This window comes from Bos taurus, chromosome 3, assembly GCF_002263795.3.
Source record: "Bos taurus isolate L1 Dominette 01449 registration number 42190680 breed Hereford chromosome 3, ARS-UCD2.0, whole genome shotgun sequence".
Lineage (NCBI taxonomy): Eukaryota > Metazoa > Chordata > Mammalia > Artiodactyla > Bovidae > Bos > Bos taurus.
Window position 1 is genome coordinate 102,734,347 of NC_037330.1, and position 17,775 is coordinate 102,752,121.

General features: G+C 49.6%; 2 protein-coding genes across 6 annotated transcripts; one reads left to right on the top strand and one right to left on the bottom strand.

The window, feature by feature from the left end:
- Positions 1-1,146: 1,146 nt before the first annotated feature.
- LOC510369 (hypoxanthine-guanine phosphoribosyltransferase) lies at positions 1,147-7,009 on the bottom strand. Of its 3 annotated transcripts, none has more exons than XM_005204906.5 (2): positions 6,670-7,009; positions 1,147-2,096 (listed from the first exon to the last, which is right to left on the bottom strand). In XM_005204906.5, the coding sequence occupies exon 2, from the start codon at positions 2,066-2,068 to the stop codon at positions 1,412-1,414; it is 657 nt and encodes a 218-aa protein (XP_005204963.1). In that variant the 5' UTR covers positions 2,069-2,096; positions 6,670-7,009; the 3' UTR covers positions 1,147-1,411. The 3 variants fall into 3 exon arrangements, with proteins under 3 accessions (XP_005204963.1, XP_002686487.1, XP_002686486.1); XM_002686441.6 differs by having other exon boundaries at positions 6,542-6,747; XM_002686440.6 differs by having other exon boundaries at positions 6,494-6,747.
- Positions 6,558-10,218, top strand: C3H1orf210 (chromosome 3 C1orf210 homolog). 3 transcript variants are annotated; one of them, NM_001081517.1, is given in 5 exon segments: positions 6,837-6,879; positions 8,104-8,180; positions 8,259-8,367; positions 9,069-9,182; positions 9,322-9,890. In NM_001081517.1, coding segments are annotated over 2 exon segments (342 nt in total). In that variant the 5' UTR covers positions 6,837-6,879; positions 8,104-8,180; positions 8,259-8,367; positions 9,069-9,163; the 3' UTR covers positions 9,645-9,890.
- Positions 10,219-17,775: the final 7,557 nt, after the last annotated feature.

The window sequence follows — 17,775 nt, forward strand, 5'->3', positions numbered from 1 at the left end:
AACCATCCGAGGCAACTACACTGGAGTTTCATGGTGGTGTGGTTGGGATAGAGGAGGTTTAGTAGGCTCTTGCTCAGGGCTTTGCGGAACACCATGGCCCCAGACAGGCTGGTCTGCCTTGAGGAAGTGGGGAAAGCCAAGAAGCTGTGCTCTCCGAGTGTTGCTGGGATGCACCACTTTGATCTTACTTCACTGATGACCAGGTCAGAGAGCTCAATCCCTGCTGGGACCACATCAGGGATGCTCTGAATGTTGGGGCATGTCCAGGAAGTCAGCCCTGGCTGAGCAGGAATAAGGAGGGGCCAGCCTCCAGGGAAGATGGGGGTTGAATGAGGGCGGAAGGGTGCAGGGTGGGGCCTCCACCTCCTCTGGGATGCTGGGTGTGACTGGGAGCAGGAAATGGGCAGTCACCCTCCAGAGGCTTACAAGGAAAAAGATGTCCTCTGCCTAGTCAAAGGCGGTACCTGTTTATAATAGAATAGAGGTTCCTGCACACTCTGTTAATTCCAGGCTTTCACCCCAAGAGAGCAAGTGAGCTCCCCAAATTCTGACCATTCAGTCATTTGACAAACTTTTATTGAGCAGCTCTTACCTGTCAGGCCTGTGAGCATATTTGTAACTGAGTGTGCACGTGCATTTTCTGGCTTTCATCAACCTCATCACCTTTTTATTTGTTAAAGAGACAGCTTTTAGTTTAAGGATTTTTATATTGAAGAATTCAAAAAGTGGTAGGTTTTTGGAACTTAGTGATTTGTATTTAAAAGGAACTATTGGTTGTTAATCGGCTATACCCCAATGCAAAATAAAAAGTTTAAAATTTGGGAAACAAATAAAAGGAACTGTTGACAAAGATTCACTGGAAAGAATCTGAACAAGTGGGAAAATACAGTTAGTACTACTGAAACCTACTAAAATAATTCCAGGATGTGTGGTTTATCTGACATAATGATACCTCTCAGAGCTGTCACTGGTCTGAAACTGACTGCTTCTTACTTTTCTAAACACAGTGGTGCCGATGGACAATGTTCTATCACTTCTGTTCTTTCCCGAATGTGTAAAAGTTAAAATACCAATTCAAAAACGAATAAATTCTTTTCTTTAAATGTTTCTTACAGATACAACTTCAATATTTTCATTCAATAGTGGTACAGTTTAAGAGATTTTTTTATTCATGAGTCAAACAACAATTTACCCAAAGGGAAATGATAGTTTACAGGCTCATAGTGCAAATAAAGAGTTCAGGAATGCAGTAACTAATATTTCTAAAATACAAAATAGATACAATCCTTAGAAGACACATGCAATAATAAACTCTACTAAGCAGCTGGTCACAGAACTAGAACATTTGATGATTTTACTGGTGATATCAATGGGACACTAGCTGTTTCCAAATTCAACTGGAACTCTCATCTTAGGCTTTGTATTTTGCTTTTCCAGTTTCACTAATGACACAAACATGATTCAAATCCCTGAAGTGTTCATTGTAGTCAAGGGCATATCCCACAACAAACTTGTCTGGAATTTCAAATCCAACAAAGTCCGGTCTATAGCTAACACTTCGAGGGGTCCTTTTCACAAGCAAGCTGGCAACCTTGACCATCTTTGGATTATGCCGCTTAACCAGGGAAAGCAAGGCTTGCATCGTTTTGCCAGTGTCAATGATATCTTCCACAATCAAGACATTCTTTCCAGTCAGAGTTGAGAGATCATCTCCACCAATCACTTTTATGTCGCCTGTTGACTGGTCATTATAGTAGCTCTTCAGTCGGATGAAATCTACAGTCATAGGAATGGACCTGTCACTATTTCTGTTCAGTACTTTGATGTAGTCCAGTAGGTCTGCAAAGAACTTATAGCCCCCCTTCAGCACACAGAGGGCCACGATGTGATGGCCTCCCATCACATGCATCACGTCTCGAGCGAGCCGTTCGGTTCTGTCCATAATCAGTCCATGAGGGATAAACACCTTTTCCAAATCCTCTGCATAATGATTAGGTATACAGAATAAATCCAGGTCATAACCTGGTTCATCATCACTAATCACGATGCTGGAGCTGCAGGTCGCCATAATGGAGCTGGCTGGAAATATGTTGGACCTAGAGGCAAAAGACCTAGGTTCAATCCTGCCTCTGCCATTTACTTATTGAACTATAGTACATAATCATTTGACCTCTGTTTCAGGAGTTAATATGCCGCAGGCAATAGTAAAACCACTATCAGTCTGTAGATCCTACCTCAGGACCACTCCATGGTTCATGTCCTAGGACTTCCCTGTATCAAGAACGGCACCCCCTGGGTAACCTCCACTTCTATATGCTGTCATCTGCCCACTACTTGTATTTTTTCACCTTACTACTCTAGCCAGTAATCACTGCTAAAATCCATCAATTCTGCCACTTTTTGAGTCCCTCCCACCTCCTCAACTCTGTCCACACTTCCCTTTTTACCTGGCCCCATCTCAGGCCTTGTCTACAGCTCAGTCCCCTTTATCAGACTTGCCTGGTGTGTCTCCCAACCCTGATTAAGTTGCAGGCTCCATCTTCTTTCCACCTGCACTTGGAGGGGCTAGAAAACAAAACACTCGGCCATCCTGACTGACCTCACTATAAACTCATGCTGCTCACTTCAAGGGGGTCCTGATGCTGCCTGGCAAGCCTGCCACATGCAGTTCTCTCTCCAAAGCCCCAGGATGATAAACTCACGTCTTCTCTCCTCAAACCTCAGCACCCCTTCCCCACTCTCAGCTGAGGACACTGCTTCTTATTTCTCTGGAAAAGCAGAAGCCATGGGAAGAAAACCCCCTGACTCCCATCACTCACCTGACACTCTGCCTTCCTTTGCTCCTGCCCAAGGCCAGCCCTTCACCTGCCACTCAACTCCCACACCCCTTGATTCTAGAAGGATGCCCCCCCTCCACTGTCTCTTCTCTCTTCCTTCTGCATCATCACTTTCCTCCCTCTCCTGGATTATTCTGACCAGTATATGCACATGGTCTAAAAGCTCCTAGCCATGAAAAAAGTCTTGAAAAAATCCTTCCACACCTGCTCCCATGTCTGCCCCATTTCTCTGCTCCTTTTATAGAAAATTCCTTGAAGGAGTTGTCCCTACCTCCTCTGCTCCCATGCCCAGGCATGGATCCAGTTGGGCATTTGTCTCTGATTTAGCAGTGAAACTGTGCTTGTCAAGGTCACCAGTGCCTCCACATGGCCAAGTTCAATGTCAATTTTCAGTTCACATTCATCTTAGCGGACCTATCCTCAGCATTTGATGTAGCTGGTCAAGCTCTTGCCTTTGAAACACTTTCTTCTCTGACCTCCAGGACACCTCTCTCCCATCATGCTGGTCACTCCCCAGTCCCTTTGCCTGCTTCTCCTCTGCTCCTTCACCTCTGCTCCCTGAGGGCTCCAGGGCTCAGCCCTCAGCCCTCTTTTCTCTCTGCATTTCTCTATGGGGTCTCATCTAGATGACCAGCTTTTTAAAAAAAGTCTGTCTTTTGCTGGTTCCCCAGTTTATATATCTAGCCTCTACCTTCTGCTGCCTTTAGGCTAGTTTATCTACTGCCTACTTAGTATGTTACTTGGATGAATCATGGGTATCTCACAAGTCACATGTTGAAAACTGAGGTCCAGATTGCCCTCCCAAATCTGTCCCCTCCAGAGTCTCCCCACAGCTACATCCTTCTAATTGCTCAGGTCAACGGTTTGGAGCTATCCTTGCTCCCTTTCTTTTTCTCAACTCCCATATCCAATCAGCAAATTGTGTTGGCTTCACCCTCAAATTACATCCAGAATGGAGCACTTTTCTCCATTTCTACCTAACTACCCTAATGCCACATCCCTTCTCCTGGGTGATAGCCATGGCTCTCTAACTGGCCTACCTACCTCTTCCTTGGCATCCTCTCATCCATTCCTCACATAGAAGCTGAAGAAGGTCAGTCCCTGGGTGCCCAACTCTGATCACCAATGGCTCCCCATCTCACAGGAAGGACCTGGCACGGCATCGCCAGGTCTTCTCCCATCTCCCCTGACTTAATGGACTCCATTAGCCCGCCTCCATCTGTTTCTTGAACAAGCCAGTCCTGCTTTTGCTTTGTCCTGGCTGTTCCCTTTTTCTGGAATGTTCTTCACCCAGATATAGGCATGACTGCTGTCTCTCTCTTATACAGATCTCAGCTCAAATACCTCCCCTTCAGTCAACCTCCCTTTTCCGACCATCTCATATAAAATAGGAGCCCCTTCCACAGCTCCATGACTCGAAGTATTTTACTTTCTTCATAGCACTAACCATTATCTGAAATGATCACATTCATGTCTTTACTTGTGTATTGTCTATCTTCACCACCAGAATGAAAGCTGTATGGCAGCAGGAACTCTCTGCAGTAGCTAGCACAGAGCTGACCATACGGCTGCCAGGGCTGCCACGGAAGGTTGGAAAGGTTGTTCCCTGCACCAAAGCTTCTGGCTGAGAGGCTGGTAGGTGCTAATATCCAGCCAGCTCTCTGCTCTCCGTGCTGTGGGGGCATTTAGCAGGTTGCCTTCTGCTATTTTACAATGCTTGCCTATGGGCTGGCTGTGGCTCTGTGGTGGGCATTTAGGAAATATTCATTGAATAAATGGCTGACTGATGGATGGGCAGACTTTTACTTGTTTTCTTCTGTGGGACTTCATGGAAATTACCTTCTTAAGGCCTCATTTTATTCATCTGTTAAGAGGGTAATTAACATAAATTTCATAGTACAGTTAGGAGGATTAAATAAAGCAGTTCATTAAAAAGCTGACACAAATATGATTACACTTGTAGGACATATCCAGGATAGGCAGATCCATAGAGACAAGAGAAGATTAGAGGTTGCTGGAAGCTAGGGATCAGGAAACGAAGTGTGATTATTTAACAAGCAGGGGGAATTCTCTTGGTGTGATGAAAAGGTTTTAGAACTACACTGCATGATGGTTGCCCAACATTCTGAATGTACTAAAAGCCACTGAATTGTGTGCTGAAATGGATGAATAGAGTGATATTTGTTGTAGATGTTATGTGAACTAAGTTACGCTATGTGAATACCTCAATGAAAACAACAACATCAAAACCATATGTACCATGTGCTGGCACAGTGTCCAGCATATGGTAGGTGTTCAATGAATATCTTTTGAATCCTGTGAAATTTCCCTGCTTCAAAATCAACCAAAACTTCTAAACCTTCCTTGGATCTTCACTGCCTCATCCAGGATAATATTCACTTTCCTCTCATTTGTTTATTTCAGGGGTGCGGATTGTTGTCATTCTAGATGTTAGGGATTTGAAGGGGAACAAGACAGACACAGACCCTATCCTCAGAGTTTATAGACTCATAGGGGACTCTGCCAAGTAAAGAGAAAATCACAATACTGTGTGGTCAGGGCCATGAGGGAGAAGGGCCAGGGTCTTCTAGGGGCACAGAGTGGGGAGGAGGGACCTAGGCTAGGGTACATTTAGATCAAGAGGACCTCACCTAGGACCTACATGATGGGAGGCCTGGGAGGAACAGTCAGCCAGGTGGGAGGTGGATATGTTGGGGGAGAGGATTAAGGTTGGAGGAAAGCAGGGGTCCCAGGAACAGCACATGCAAAGCCGGGGAGATGAGCACATGGTGAATTCTAGGAATGGAAAATCGTTTGGCATGACTGCAGCAGAGAACATGAGGTGTGGGTGGGAGACTGAGGAATGGGCCACTGGCAGCAGGAGTTCAGACTCCGTGCCAAGATCTTCAACGTCCTGCATGAACTGGTCATCCGCTTTCCATCCGCGTTTCTAATCGTGCCCCATTCACAAGCCCAGACCGCAGCCGTTGCTCCCTCTCTGCCCTGTGGGTCCCTGTGAACTGCTATGCCTGCATGACTTAGTTCATGGAACCCTTCCTCCCTTAGTTATTTCCTGAGAGCCTGCCCTGTGTCAGGTGCTGGGAACCTAGAGACTGTCAAACTTGTTTCCACCCTGGGAGAGCTCCCCAACTAGTCTAGCTGGGGAGAGAGCTGAGGAAGAAATGATTACAAAATAATGACGGAAATGCTCTGATAGGCGGAGCTCTGGGCATAGAGGAGGCGGGGCTTTCCGGGTGGAGGCGGGGCCTGTCAAGGTAGGGGCGGGGCTTGCTAGGGTAGACTGGGAAGGTGACTCCCTGAGGGTCTGAAAGGACAAGGAGGTACACTAAGCCTGGGGAGCCTAGCTTTGTGGGGGTCACAGAACCCTTGAGATCCAGATAGAGGCTTGTACTCTCTGTTCAGGTAAACACACAAACACAGAATAAACCCCCAGGCCACATCACATTCCCAAAAGGCCTCTAAACTCACACTGTCCATCGACTTCCACATCCGCACACACACACACACACACACACACACACACACACACACACACACACGCTTACATCCACTTTTGCAGGCAGTTTTGATTGTGCTAGGTCCCTCTGGATTTGCCTGGAGAATGCCCACCCCTCTCCCCTTTGGTTCTGGCTCACCGCCTTCACAGGCCTGCAGAGCACCCTCTTCAACTCTGGACTTTGTACCTGTCACCGGAAATTCACTTGTTTATCAGGCCGCCAGCTTGAGCAGCCGCCCGCTGAAGACTGTCCCCTCTCTGGATCCCAGCTGCACCAACCCCCCACCCGCTCAGCACTGGGGGTGGGGGTGAGACCTGTGCCTGAAGGTTCTCTGCAAAAGCTTGGGAAGATGTAGAATTAGTCGTCCCTGTTGGCGGCGCTGCCCTCCTCTCACCCGCGCCTCCGGCCCCGCCTGCCCTCAGCGTCTCCAGGTGAGTCATGGGACAGCTCGGGCCCGCCCACCTGGCCCGGTCCTGCTGTCTGTAACCGGAAGCTCCTCTGCGGACTGGGCACAGTTCCTACAGGTGGGGTGCAAATGGGAAGGCATTGGGGGGCCTGGGCGGGGAAGTCACAGATCCCTGAAGGTTCCTGGGAGCAGGAAAGGAGCTACAAATTGGGGTGGAGTGTGTGTTTGTCGTTGGAAGAAATTTAACCAGAAGGGGTGGGGTGATAGCCTGAGGGTGTGTGTGTGTGTGTGTGTGTGTGTGTGTGTGTGTGTGTGTGTGTCCCTGGGGATAGGGCAGGAAGGAAAGGAATAGGAGTAAAATCTTAGAAACATCAGGTTGAATTGAACTCATTTCAGTTTTTTTTTTTTTAATTGCAGGCAAATTCCTTTACAATTTTGTGCTGGTTTCTGCCATAATCAACATGAATTAGCCATATTTGTGCATATGTTCCTTCCCTCTTGAACAACTCATTTCAACTGAACAAAACATGTTTTTTTGAGAACCCAAGACTTAGTATGGGGCCCAGATAGGCACGCAGTGGACTTTTGCTGCTGAATGGATGAGTGAAGGATTTACTTCTCCTTTCTAATGACTCCCCCACTCCACCCCCTATATCACTCATCTCACAAACATGCACTGAACCGCTGACTGCCAAGCTCTCTCTCTGCCTACAGCAGGGTGCACATTTGTCAGCCTAGTCCCTGCCTAGGGAGCTGCACATTTAGTAACTGGCGAATTCTGACTGGTGGCCGAGTGGGCAGGGCAGTGAAGGGGATGATGAGGGGGGTCTTGGGACAGCCTCACAGGCAGGTATGGTCAGATTTGGCCTTGAGGGATGAGGGACTCGAAAAACTGAGGAGGGAGTGCCTGAGAAACAAGAGTGCAAGGCAGGACGTGTGTGTGTGTGTGTGTGTGTGTGTGTGTGTAGCATGGGGAGGGAATTGAGGGCCGTGTGCTGAATTGCAAAGCCTTGAAGCATCTGCACAAAGCTGTAGGGGCCTAGGGAGCTTGTGCAGGACTTTTAAGCTGGAGGGTAATGGGGTCAGATTTGGTCCATAGGCCCATCACTGACATGGATGAGAGGTAAGGAGAGATCTCAGGAGGTTATTGCGAGTTGAGGAACCAGATGAAGGTGGCTCGAACTGGGGCAGAGGAGGGATGTCAGCATTCTAGGGCTACTGAGAGGAAGAACTCATGGGGCCTGGTGGCAGTGCGGTGGTGTTGAGGAGGGAAGGCGTCGTTAAGGTATGGATACTAAAGACGATGGCCGAGTGCTCCCTAAACCAGGTGCTTCTCTCCTAGGTGCTTTTCTGCCTGGACACTCCTCCCAGGGCCTCTTCTGATTCAGATACCTCCAGCCCCAGCTCCTGTTCCTCCAGGTACTTCTCTAACCCAGATGCTCTTCCCTTAGCTCCTCCCCTAGCTGCCCCCTGACCCCAGACATTCCTTTGGCCCAGATGCTCTCTCTACAGGTATCCTGAGCCTAGCTGATCTTGCTCCAGATAGTCCCTTACTTCAGATGCTCTTACTCCTCTAGACCCTTCCCAGCCCTAGGGTCTCAGCCAGGTAATTTCCTGATCCAGTTGATTTACATTCGGCTACTCCCCCAAAACAGCTCCCCGCCCCCTGAGGCAGAGGTGAATGAACAAGGAATGTGCCTGAAGGGCTGAGGGTAGAGGACACAGGGTAGGGACACAGTGCTCCTGACTCCAGAGCTGAGGGCCAGGGCTGTTCTGGCAGTATCTGGGGCCTCCGATCCTGGATGGGGACCAGCACCATCCTCCATCGTGGTCTCTGCTTTGCCCATTAGCTTCAAGGAATTGCTGTTGTCCATCCTCTGGAAGGTGAGACTGCTTCTGCCCCACTTCCCACCCTCAGCTTACGGAGCAGGGGAGCAGCCTGGGCTCTGGGCCCTGGCATCTGAGACCTGGGTTCAAGTCCTGGGTCTTTGGCTGAGTTAGTTCACCTTTCTGGGCTGTAATGTCCTCACCTGAAGAGTGGGGATAATGCTTATGCTCACATTATGGGTGAATCATAAGTTGTGCTCAGTAAATTACATCACTGAGTTATGTTTCCAGCTACTTCCTGGTGTTCCCTTATAAACAGCCCATGTCCATGGCTCAGCTTGTTTTGCTCCTGTGGATAGCTAGTTATGGCCAGTTGTCCAGTCTCCAGAGTTCGCGCAGTGCCCTCCTGTGGCTGTGAGTGTGGCCCGGAACGAGTGTCTGTGGCTGTCCTTGACCCCTATCTGCGTGTGTATATTCCAGGACTCTGTCCCAGGGCTGCCTGGCATCCGGGGGTCTCCTTAGAACCAGGGCTCTTCTGGCAGAGGCTGAGGCTACCAGTGTCTTCTGGCCCCTCCATGAGTGAGGCGAACCAAAGTGAGTGACAGTGGGAGGGAGACTGAGGAGGGGGTTGGGTTCCCCTTGGATTGTGGGGAGGACCTTGCACTCATGTCTCTCAGTTTCCCCTGGGAGCCGATCCTGGGCCCCATCCATAACACTGTCCCTTTCTCTGCAGCCATCGTGGGGTCCTCCGAGGTCCCCACAACATCTACCGTATCCTCTGGACCAGGCAGCGGGATCCAGACATGGCTTGTGCTGGTAGGGGTCGTCCTGGGGGCTGTGGTCCTCTCTATCCTCATCGCGGTTGCTGCCAAATGCCATCTCTGCCGAAAACACCGTGCCAGCTACCAGCACCACCCACTGCCTGAAACAGGGAAGGGAGGTCGCCCCGAGGTGGTTGAAGATGAGGACGATGATGGCTTCATTGAGGATAATTACATTCAGCCTGGGTTTGGTGGGCTGGAGACAGGGGCAAGCAGGGACCACTTCTCCCTTTGAGTCTTCATCTTTGGACTGCCCCACCCCCCATCCCTATGCTTGACAGCTTAAGGAGAGCAGATATTTCATGGGAACCACAAGCCTCAGGGACTTGGTAGTTAGGGCTTAAGGGCTGACCAGGGGTGGAGCAATCCTCCCTTACTCGACTCTAGTCACCAAAGTGATTATGACCCTCTTTTACTCAATGACTCTCAATGACTCCCTCCTGTTCTCAGAATAAAGTTTATCAAGGGCCTGACTTTGAAATCATGCCTCTGTTGGCCTTTGGTTTCCCTTCTTGACTGTCCCTTCTTTACTTCCTGCTTAGCTAATTCTTTGTTATTCCTCCCTCTCCTACCGTGCTGTTTCTCCCTGGACCTTTGCTCACACTCCTCTTTTGCCTCGATGCCTTTCTCTTCTCCCAAGTCCTGTCTGACAGTGATGAAAATCACCAGCCAGGAGACTCCAGGTGGTCTGCCTACCTGCCAGCATTTCAGATGTGACCTGATGATAACATTTTAGCAGGGGAAATGCAATGTGCCAAATTTCTTACTGAGATTTTTTTCCTGTCAATAAAGTGGAAATCTAAATAGTTCTATTATGTTTTTCACAGATATTAATACGTCTGTTTTCATTTTAATTAAAACTAAAGTCTCTCATTTTTTATTTTCCTGAACTGAGGCTTGTGCATAAAAATGTCCCTTGTCACTGAATGCTATTACAGTGCTCAGACATCCCCTCCTTTGGACACCTGAGAGCTGCTGCCTCCTATAAGACCTGTGAGTTTCTCTAGTGGTCTCTTACCATGTTTGGTTTTCATCTTTGTTACAGTTTGCACGTACCCTTACTGGGCCAGACTGTGTATTCTCTGAGGCCACAGTCTGCACTTCGTTCTGTGTACTCAGAGTCTCGTACATAGCAGATGCTCAATAAATATTTATTGACTTCGTTGAATTATCATGGGCCTAGGGGTGAGTGGATGAGAGATGATGGAGTGGAGTTGACTGTGGAACCTTGATGGAGAGGAGAAAGACAGGGTCATGACTGCTAGTGGTGAGTCTGGGGAAAGGGAGACAGTTTCAAGATAGCAGAGGCTTGAGTTAAGCTTTTTGGTTGCAAGCAATGGAAAGGAGTTTGGGGGGTGAATTAAAGGGGGATAGCTAATTCAGAAGGGCAGGAAGCAGGTGGTCCCAGCTGCCTGAGGTCGAGCATGGGACCTCTAGTGCTCTGTCATTTATGGGCACTTATGAGGTTCCATGCCTGGGACTCCCAAACTCTTGATTCTGGGTTTCAAGTACCCAGTTGATAGAATCTGATTGGTCCAGCTTGGGTCAAGTATCTACTACTGGTCTGATTAGCTCCGGCCAGTGGGGGCAGGCTCCTGTAGTCCTCTTGTGATTTGAGAAGCCCACCCATTTGCTCCAGTTCAGCCCCAGCCAAGCAGGGGGAAGTTGGGAACCAGGCAGCTGCCAAGATGTATCCACCACATGCAGTGTTAGCCTTTGAGGAAAGAGCCAGGGGAGAAAGGTGAGTGCTGACTAATGTGAGGGCTGACTAATGTGTGACTAATGTGCCTAATGAGAAAAGGCCAGAGGTCAAGGATGGCTGGGTTGAGGGTGCCCATGCCAGGGATGAAGCTGAAGAGGGGATGCTGTGCAGGGATGGACGGAAGGGGAGAGACCAAGATGTGACTAAAGTGTGGCACAGGGAACAGAGATCCCAGGGGTGTGATAGAACGGGGGTGAGGTGGGGGGAATGGGGAGATGGTTGACAGGACTTTTGGCCACTGGACATGCGGAGTAGGGAGTCAGGCCCTGGTTTCTGACTGACTGGCTGGGCACTTGAGGAAGAGCAGGTTTTCGGGGAGCAAGGATTCAATGCTGGACATGGGGTTTCCAGCGGGTAGATGCCTGGGGCAGCTGCATTCACAGAGTGAAGTCCGGTTGGTCTGTAGATGTGGCCTTGGGAGTCCTTGACAATAGGGTCTCTGAGGCCCTCCGGAGTGAATCAGCTCACCAGGGCCGGGGTGGCATAGAGGAGGCACTGAGGACAGAGCAGGGAAACACTGACCTCTAAGGGTTTGTCTGTGGAGGAGGAGGAGACAGGAGAGACTGGGGACGAGCCAGGGAGGAGGGGAGCCAACCCTATTCATTGTTCCTCAGCCCCCAGACCCTCGAAGGCGGGGAAGGCCCTGTGTGGGAGGCAGCAACGCTGGCTGCCCCAGCCTGAGACCCCGGAGAGGATGCTGAGTAGCTGAGCGTGTCCTGGCCTCTGGGGGAGGAGCCGGTTGGTCTTTCCTCTGCCCCTCATACATCCCCAGGGCCCACCCAGAGGGGCTGCCCTGTCTTGCACTTCTGGGCCAGGAAGCATCTCAGCTTCTCAGGGCCTTGATTGAACCTCTGAGAAATGTGGGCAGAGGTGAGCACCCAACCCCAGATTAGAACTTTGGAGAAGGAAATGGCAACCCATTCCAGTATTGTTGCCTGGAGAACCCCATGGACAGAGGAACCTGGCTGCTATAGTCCATGGTGTCACAAAGAGTTGGACATGACTGAAGTGACCTAACACCCACATTTCTGAGCCCAGCACCGAGAAGGGTTGGTAGGGGAGGCTTCCCCTCAGAACCTGCTGTTCAGTTCAGTTCAGTTCAGTTCAGTCGCTCAGTCGTGTCCGACTCTTTGCGACCCCATGGACTGCAGCACAACAGGCTTCCCTGTTCATCACCAGCTCCCGGAGTTTACTCAAATTCATGTCCATGGAGTCGGTGATGCCATCCAACCATCTCATCCTCTGTTGTCCCCTTATCCTCCTGCCTTCAGTCTTTCCCAGCATCAGGGGCTTTTCCAGTGAGTCAGCTCTTCACCTCAGGTGGCCAAAGTATTGGAGTTTCAGCTTCAGCATCAGTCCTTCCAATGAATACTCAGGACTGATTTCCTTTAGGATGGTCTGGTTGGATCTCCTTGCAGTCCAAGGGACTCTCAAGAGTCTTCTCCAACACCACAGTTCAAAAGCATTAATTCTTTTGTTCTCAGCTTTCTTTATAGTCCAACTCTCACATCCATACATGACTACTGGAAAAACTAGAAACTATCGCACAATTGCACTCATCTCACACGCTAGTAAAGTAATGCTCAAAACTCTCCAAGCCAGGCTTCAACAGCACGTGAACCATGAACTTCCAGATGTTCAAGCTGGATTTAGAAAAGGCAGAGGAACCAGAGATCAAATTGCCAACATCTGTTGGATCATCGAAAAAGCAAGAGAGTTCCAGAACCTGCTGTGGGTGGTGGGAAATCTGGACCTAGAGAGCGGCCCTGCTGGATTTCCCAGAGAGATGGTTCCCAGCAGGCTCGCATGCCTGGCCCCAGGCACGAAGAGGAAACACCATTCGGGTCCACAGGTTCAAGGGCACGGGGATGCGGGAACTGCTGGGAGGCCGGGGACTCAGCCAGGCTTCTCTCTGGTCTGCCCTCCTGTGGCTTCAGACCACGATCCCAGCCCACCTCTGCCCCTCGCGTGCAACCTGTCCTCATCCCTCAGTAGCTGTCACTACCTTCTCTCCCCTGTGAGCGCCAACCCAGACTGCAAAGGATAGCCCAGTTTCTTGGCAGCCTCATCCTTCTGACCCCAGAGCAAGGCCACAACCCTTGTCCTTGTGGAGGAGGCCAAAAACAGGGGTCACACAAGTCAGGGATGTGAAGTTGAAGAAGGCTGGCAGAACAACAAACTGAGTTGAGAGTACAGATGTGAAAGTGAAAGTGTGAGTCACTCAGTCGTGTCGGACTCTTTACCACCCCAGGGTTGTAGCCCATCAGGCTTCTCTGTCCATGGAATTCTCCAGGCAAGAATACTGGAGTGGATTGCCATTCCCTTCTCCAGGGGATCTTCCTGACCCAGGGATTGAACCCCGGTCTCCTACATCGCAGGCAGATTCTTTGCCATCTGAGCCACCAGGAAGACCTGGATTCAAATCCCAGCTCTGCCATTTATCTGCTGTGTGACCTTGGGGAAGTTACTTACCCCCTCAGTGCTCCAATTTCTTCTCAGTAGAATAACGATCATAGTAGCACTTGCCTCACATGGTTTTAGAAGGCTTAAATGAGTGACATGTGTAAAATAGAATAGAGCAAGCATCTGCAAGTATTAGCCATATCTGTAGGGGCACCACCAGGGCAATCTCTCCCCACGACAGATCATCCTGAAGAAGGAGCTTGCCATGCCTCCTTCCTCCTCATTCTCTCTAGACTGGGATTTGAACATGTTTGTTTCCCAGGACTCAGGTCAGAAGATCTAGTTCAAAGCTGCAAAAGACTAGAATTAGATGTTCTGATGCTCTCTCTTGGTAAATGTCACATTGCACTTAAAAATACGTGGGTTGTTTTCAAATACCTTTTGCTATTGATTTCTAACATAATTCCACAGTGATAAAGAGAACTGACTCAGTACGATTTCAGTACCTTTAGGCCATGAAGTATTTGTGACTTGTGGTAAAGCATCTGCCTGCAATGCGGGAGACCTGGGTTCGATCCCTGGGTTGGGAAGATCCCCTGGAGAAGGAAAAGGCAACCCACTCTGATACTCTTGCCTGGAAAATTCCATGGACAGAGAAGCCTGGTAAGCTACAGTCCATAGGGTCACAAAGAGTCAGACACAACTGAGCGACTTCACTTTTACTTTCACTTTACATTCCTGGATATATTCCAATGTCTCTTGGTTTATAGTCTATGGAAACTTGAATCTGTATCCTGCTGTTTTAATTGTGTTGAATTGGTTCACAGTGCTTTTCATGTCTACTATATCCTTCTTGGAGAAGGCAATGGCACCCCACTCCAGTACTCTTGCCTGGCAAATCCCATGGACAGAGGAGCCTGGTGGGCTGCAGTCCATGGGGTCACTAGGAGTCGAACACAACTGGTCGGCTTCACTTTCACTTTTCACTTTCATGCATTGGAGAAGGAAATGGCAACCCACTCCAGTGTTCTTGCCTGGAGGATCCCAGGGACGGAGGAGCCTGGTGGGCTGCTGTCCATGGGGTCGCTGAAGTCAGACACGACTGAAGCGACTTAGCAGCAGCAGCAGCAGCAGCAGCAGCATATCCTTCTACTTTTCTGTCCATTCATTCTATTAATTTTTGAGAGTTTGATATTGAAACTGCAACTAAACATCTTAATTTATACACTTAAAAATAATTCTAATATATAGTAGAACTATATGTAATTTTGTTCTGTATTTTCTGTTTCCTGTAAATGTGTTATCATACTGTCATAATTAAAGGAGAAGGCAATGGCAACCCACTCCAGTACTCTTGCCTGGAAAGTCCCATGGATGGAGGAGCCTGGTGGGCTGCCATCTATGGGGTTGCACAGAGTCGAACACGACTGAAGTGACTTAGCAGCAGCAGCATAATTAAAAGGAAAAAAAGGGGGTGAAAAGTTCTGATGCTGTAGGATATAATGATAGCAACAATAATAACACTGATGTGCTGGACAGGCAGCCCATTTGATAGACTGAGAAGTTGAGGCTCAAACAGGTTAACTACAACTTGCCTGCTTCACTCAGCAATAACACTATTATCTTACCTCTAAGTCATGATCAAACAGACCCAGAGAAAGAATCTCCTGGTAGTTGAATTCACCCCCATCCTTCCTTGGTTGGCACCCCTTGCCCGTGAATCAGGGCCAAGAAGTTCCAGGTTTGGGAGAGCAGGCTGGGAGGGTAGAAGTGGTGTGTCCCATCCCTGACTGGGGAGGGGACCAGAGCAGGCTGTTCTCTGCTGTGCCCAGGGCAGGTCCTGGGCAACAGTCCAGGAGGCAGACTGGTCAGTGTGCACACACTGAGGCCCGACTGGTCCCCTGGTCCCTTGAGGAAGCTCCTCAAGGGGAGCCTGAGGACTCCTGTGGGGTGTGACTGGATATGATGGAAGGACCACCTGAACTAGAACAGAGTTGGAGATTTCTGGAACATATTCTTCTAGGATCCAGGCATCCAGGAGACCCAGAAGGAACATGGGGCAAGTCTCTCTCTCTCTTCATCTTGCCTGCTGCCAGTGGGAGCTTTTAGGAGGTCCTGACCACTCTATGCTGTCTTTATCAGCTCCCCTTGTCCCTGACACTTGTTTAGATTACAGGACCTTTATGTTAACCTCTCTCTTGCCACTACCTGCCCCATCATGTCACCATTGCACACTCCAGGTGACACTCCAACCTGAGGCCTGCATCTTAACCTCTGCATGCTGTTGAAGAACCCTCCTTCCCACCCTCTCACTGCTACCTGCATCGCCCAATCCATGCTTCTGTTCCTGCCCATTCTCCAGCTTCCCATGGGCTCTCAAAGACTCCGTTTTCTAGCCTCCTTTGGGCTTTCAAAGTCTCCACTCTCCAACATTCTCCAGGCTCTCAAAGCCTGTGGCAACCTTGCTGTTTCCTTGTTCATTTTCCCTAAAAGTTCTTTAAAATGGTCTCAATCTGCCTGCGATGCAGGAGACCTGGGTTTGATTCCTGGGTTGGGAAGATCCCCTGGAGAAGGAAATGGCAACCCACTCCAGTATTCTTGCCTGGAGAATCCCATGGGCAGAGGAGCCTGGCAAAGTACAGTCCATGGGATCACAAGAGTTGGACATGACTTAGCGACTAAACCACCATCACCACTGCCTCACAGAAAGAATGGGTGTTGGCCAGTTTCCTGTTATAAAATTCACAAACTTACCTGTGTCCACATTCTTCCTTCTCTCCTATCAAAATAGCATCGTGAGCCCAGTCACTCCACTGTGGGCTCCAGTCACTCCATTGTGGGCTCTGATCCACTCTCCCTACCTTCCTGCTCAGGGACTTAAAGACCTACTTCTTCTCTATCAATGTGGACCCATCACACCTGTCTGGTCCTAAAGAAGCTCCTCCAGGTAGATAGTCAAAGACCTGTGAGTCCTACCTTCTGAGCATCCATAGAACCTAACCTATAAGACTGTCCCAGCAGACACCTCCATGTCCAAGCCCCGTCATCTGGTTGCTGCTAAGTCACTTCAGTCGTGTCCGACTCTGTGCGACCCCATAGACAGCAGCCACCAGGCTCCCCGTCCCTGGGATTCTCCAGGCAAGAACACTGGAGTGGGTTGCCATTTCCTTCTCCAATGAATGAAAGTGAAAAGTGAAAGTGAAGTCGCTCAGTCGTGTCCGACTCCCATCGACCCCATGGACTGCAGCCTACCAGGCTCCTCCGTCCATGCGATTTTCCAGGCAAGAGTACTGGAGTGGGGTGCCATTGCCTTCTCCACCGTCATCTGGAGATGGCATCAATCTACCACTGGCGTCTCCGCCTCCACCCAGCTGATACCATCCTTCCCATGTTATAGTCGGGTGTATGGAAGATGACTTCTGCTCCCTTTGGAACAAGTCCTCTGTGAGCAGAGGCAGAGGCTTTCCCTGCCTCCATTTTTGCCTCTTCCAATGAATTCTAAATTACAATTTCAGCCAGGCCATTGTTTCCCTTACAGTCCATCACTGGGTTCCTCTTGACCTCAAGAAACTGTGCTACCTGCTAAGGAGACTCTGAAGCCCGGGAGGGGCCCAGGGCTCCACTCAGGTATGCCCTGGCCTCTTGTCCGATAATGCTCCATGTTTCCATCACGCACAATCTCTGTGGTTCCTCAAAGGGCCAGTTCTCTCATCTCTGGGTACTTTTGCTCTTTCTTCTTTCTGGGATTCTCTTCCCAACCTCCCTATCTTGGCCAACTGCTTCCCATCCCTCAGGAGCTAGTTGAGATGGCACTTCTGGGGCTGTTTAGTCATTTTTTCTTACTCTTTTTCTCCTTAGACCAGTCTGGGCTTCAGAGGGCAGCCAGGTGAGTCCCCAGTCCCATTCTGGTCAGGGTACCACCCTAATTAAAACCTTCCCAGGTTTCTCAGTGTCCTGAGGACAAAAGCCAAATTCCTCAGCTTGGCTGACAAGACCATCTGATGGGCAGGAGTTAAGAAGGAGCAATTTCATGGGAGCAGGGTGAAGGTTTCCTGCCCCATGACTCTCATTTTATCATAATGAGGGAGGCCAAGTTGTCTGCAGAGAGCAGTGCTGGGGCCTGCGAGCGGAATGATGCTGGGGTGTGAAGGGAGTGGAGGGACCTTGAGGGCTGTGTGGGAGCAGGAGCTGGCCTGGGAAA

What these genes read in the sequence shown, in the direction of transcription:
- LOC510369 (XM_005204906.5), bottom strand. Translation starts at nt 2,068, where the DNA reads ATGGCGACCTGCAGCTCCAGCATCGTGATTAGTGATGATGAACCAGGT.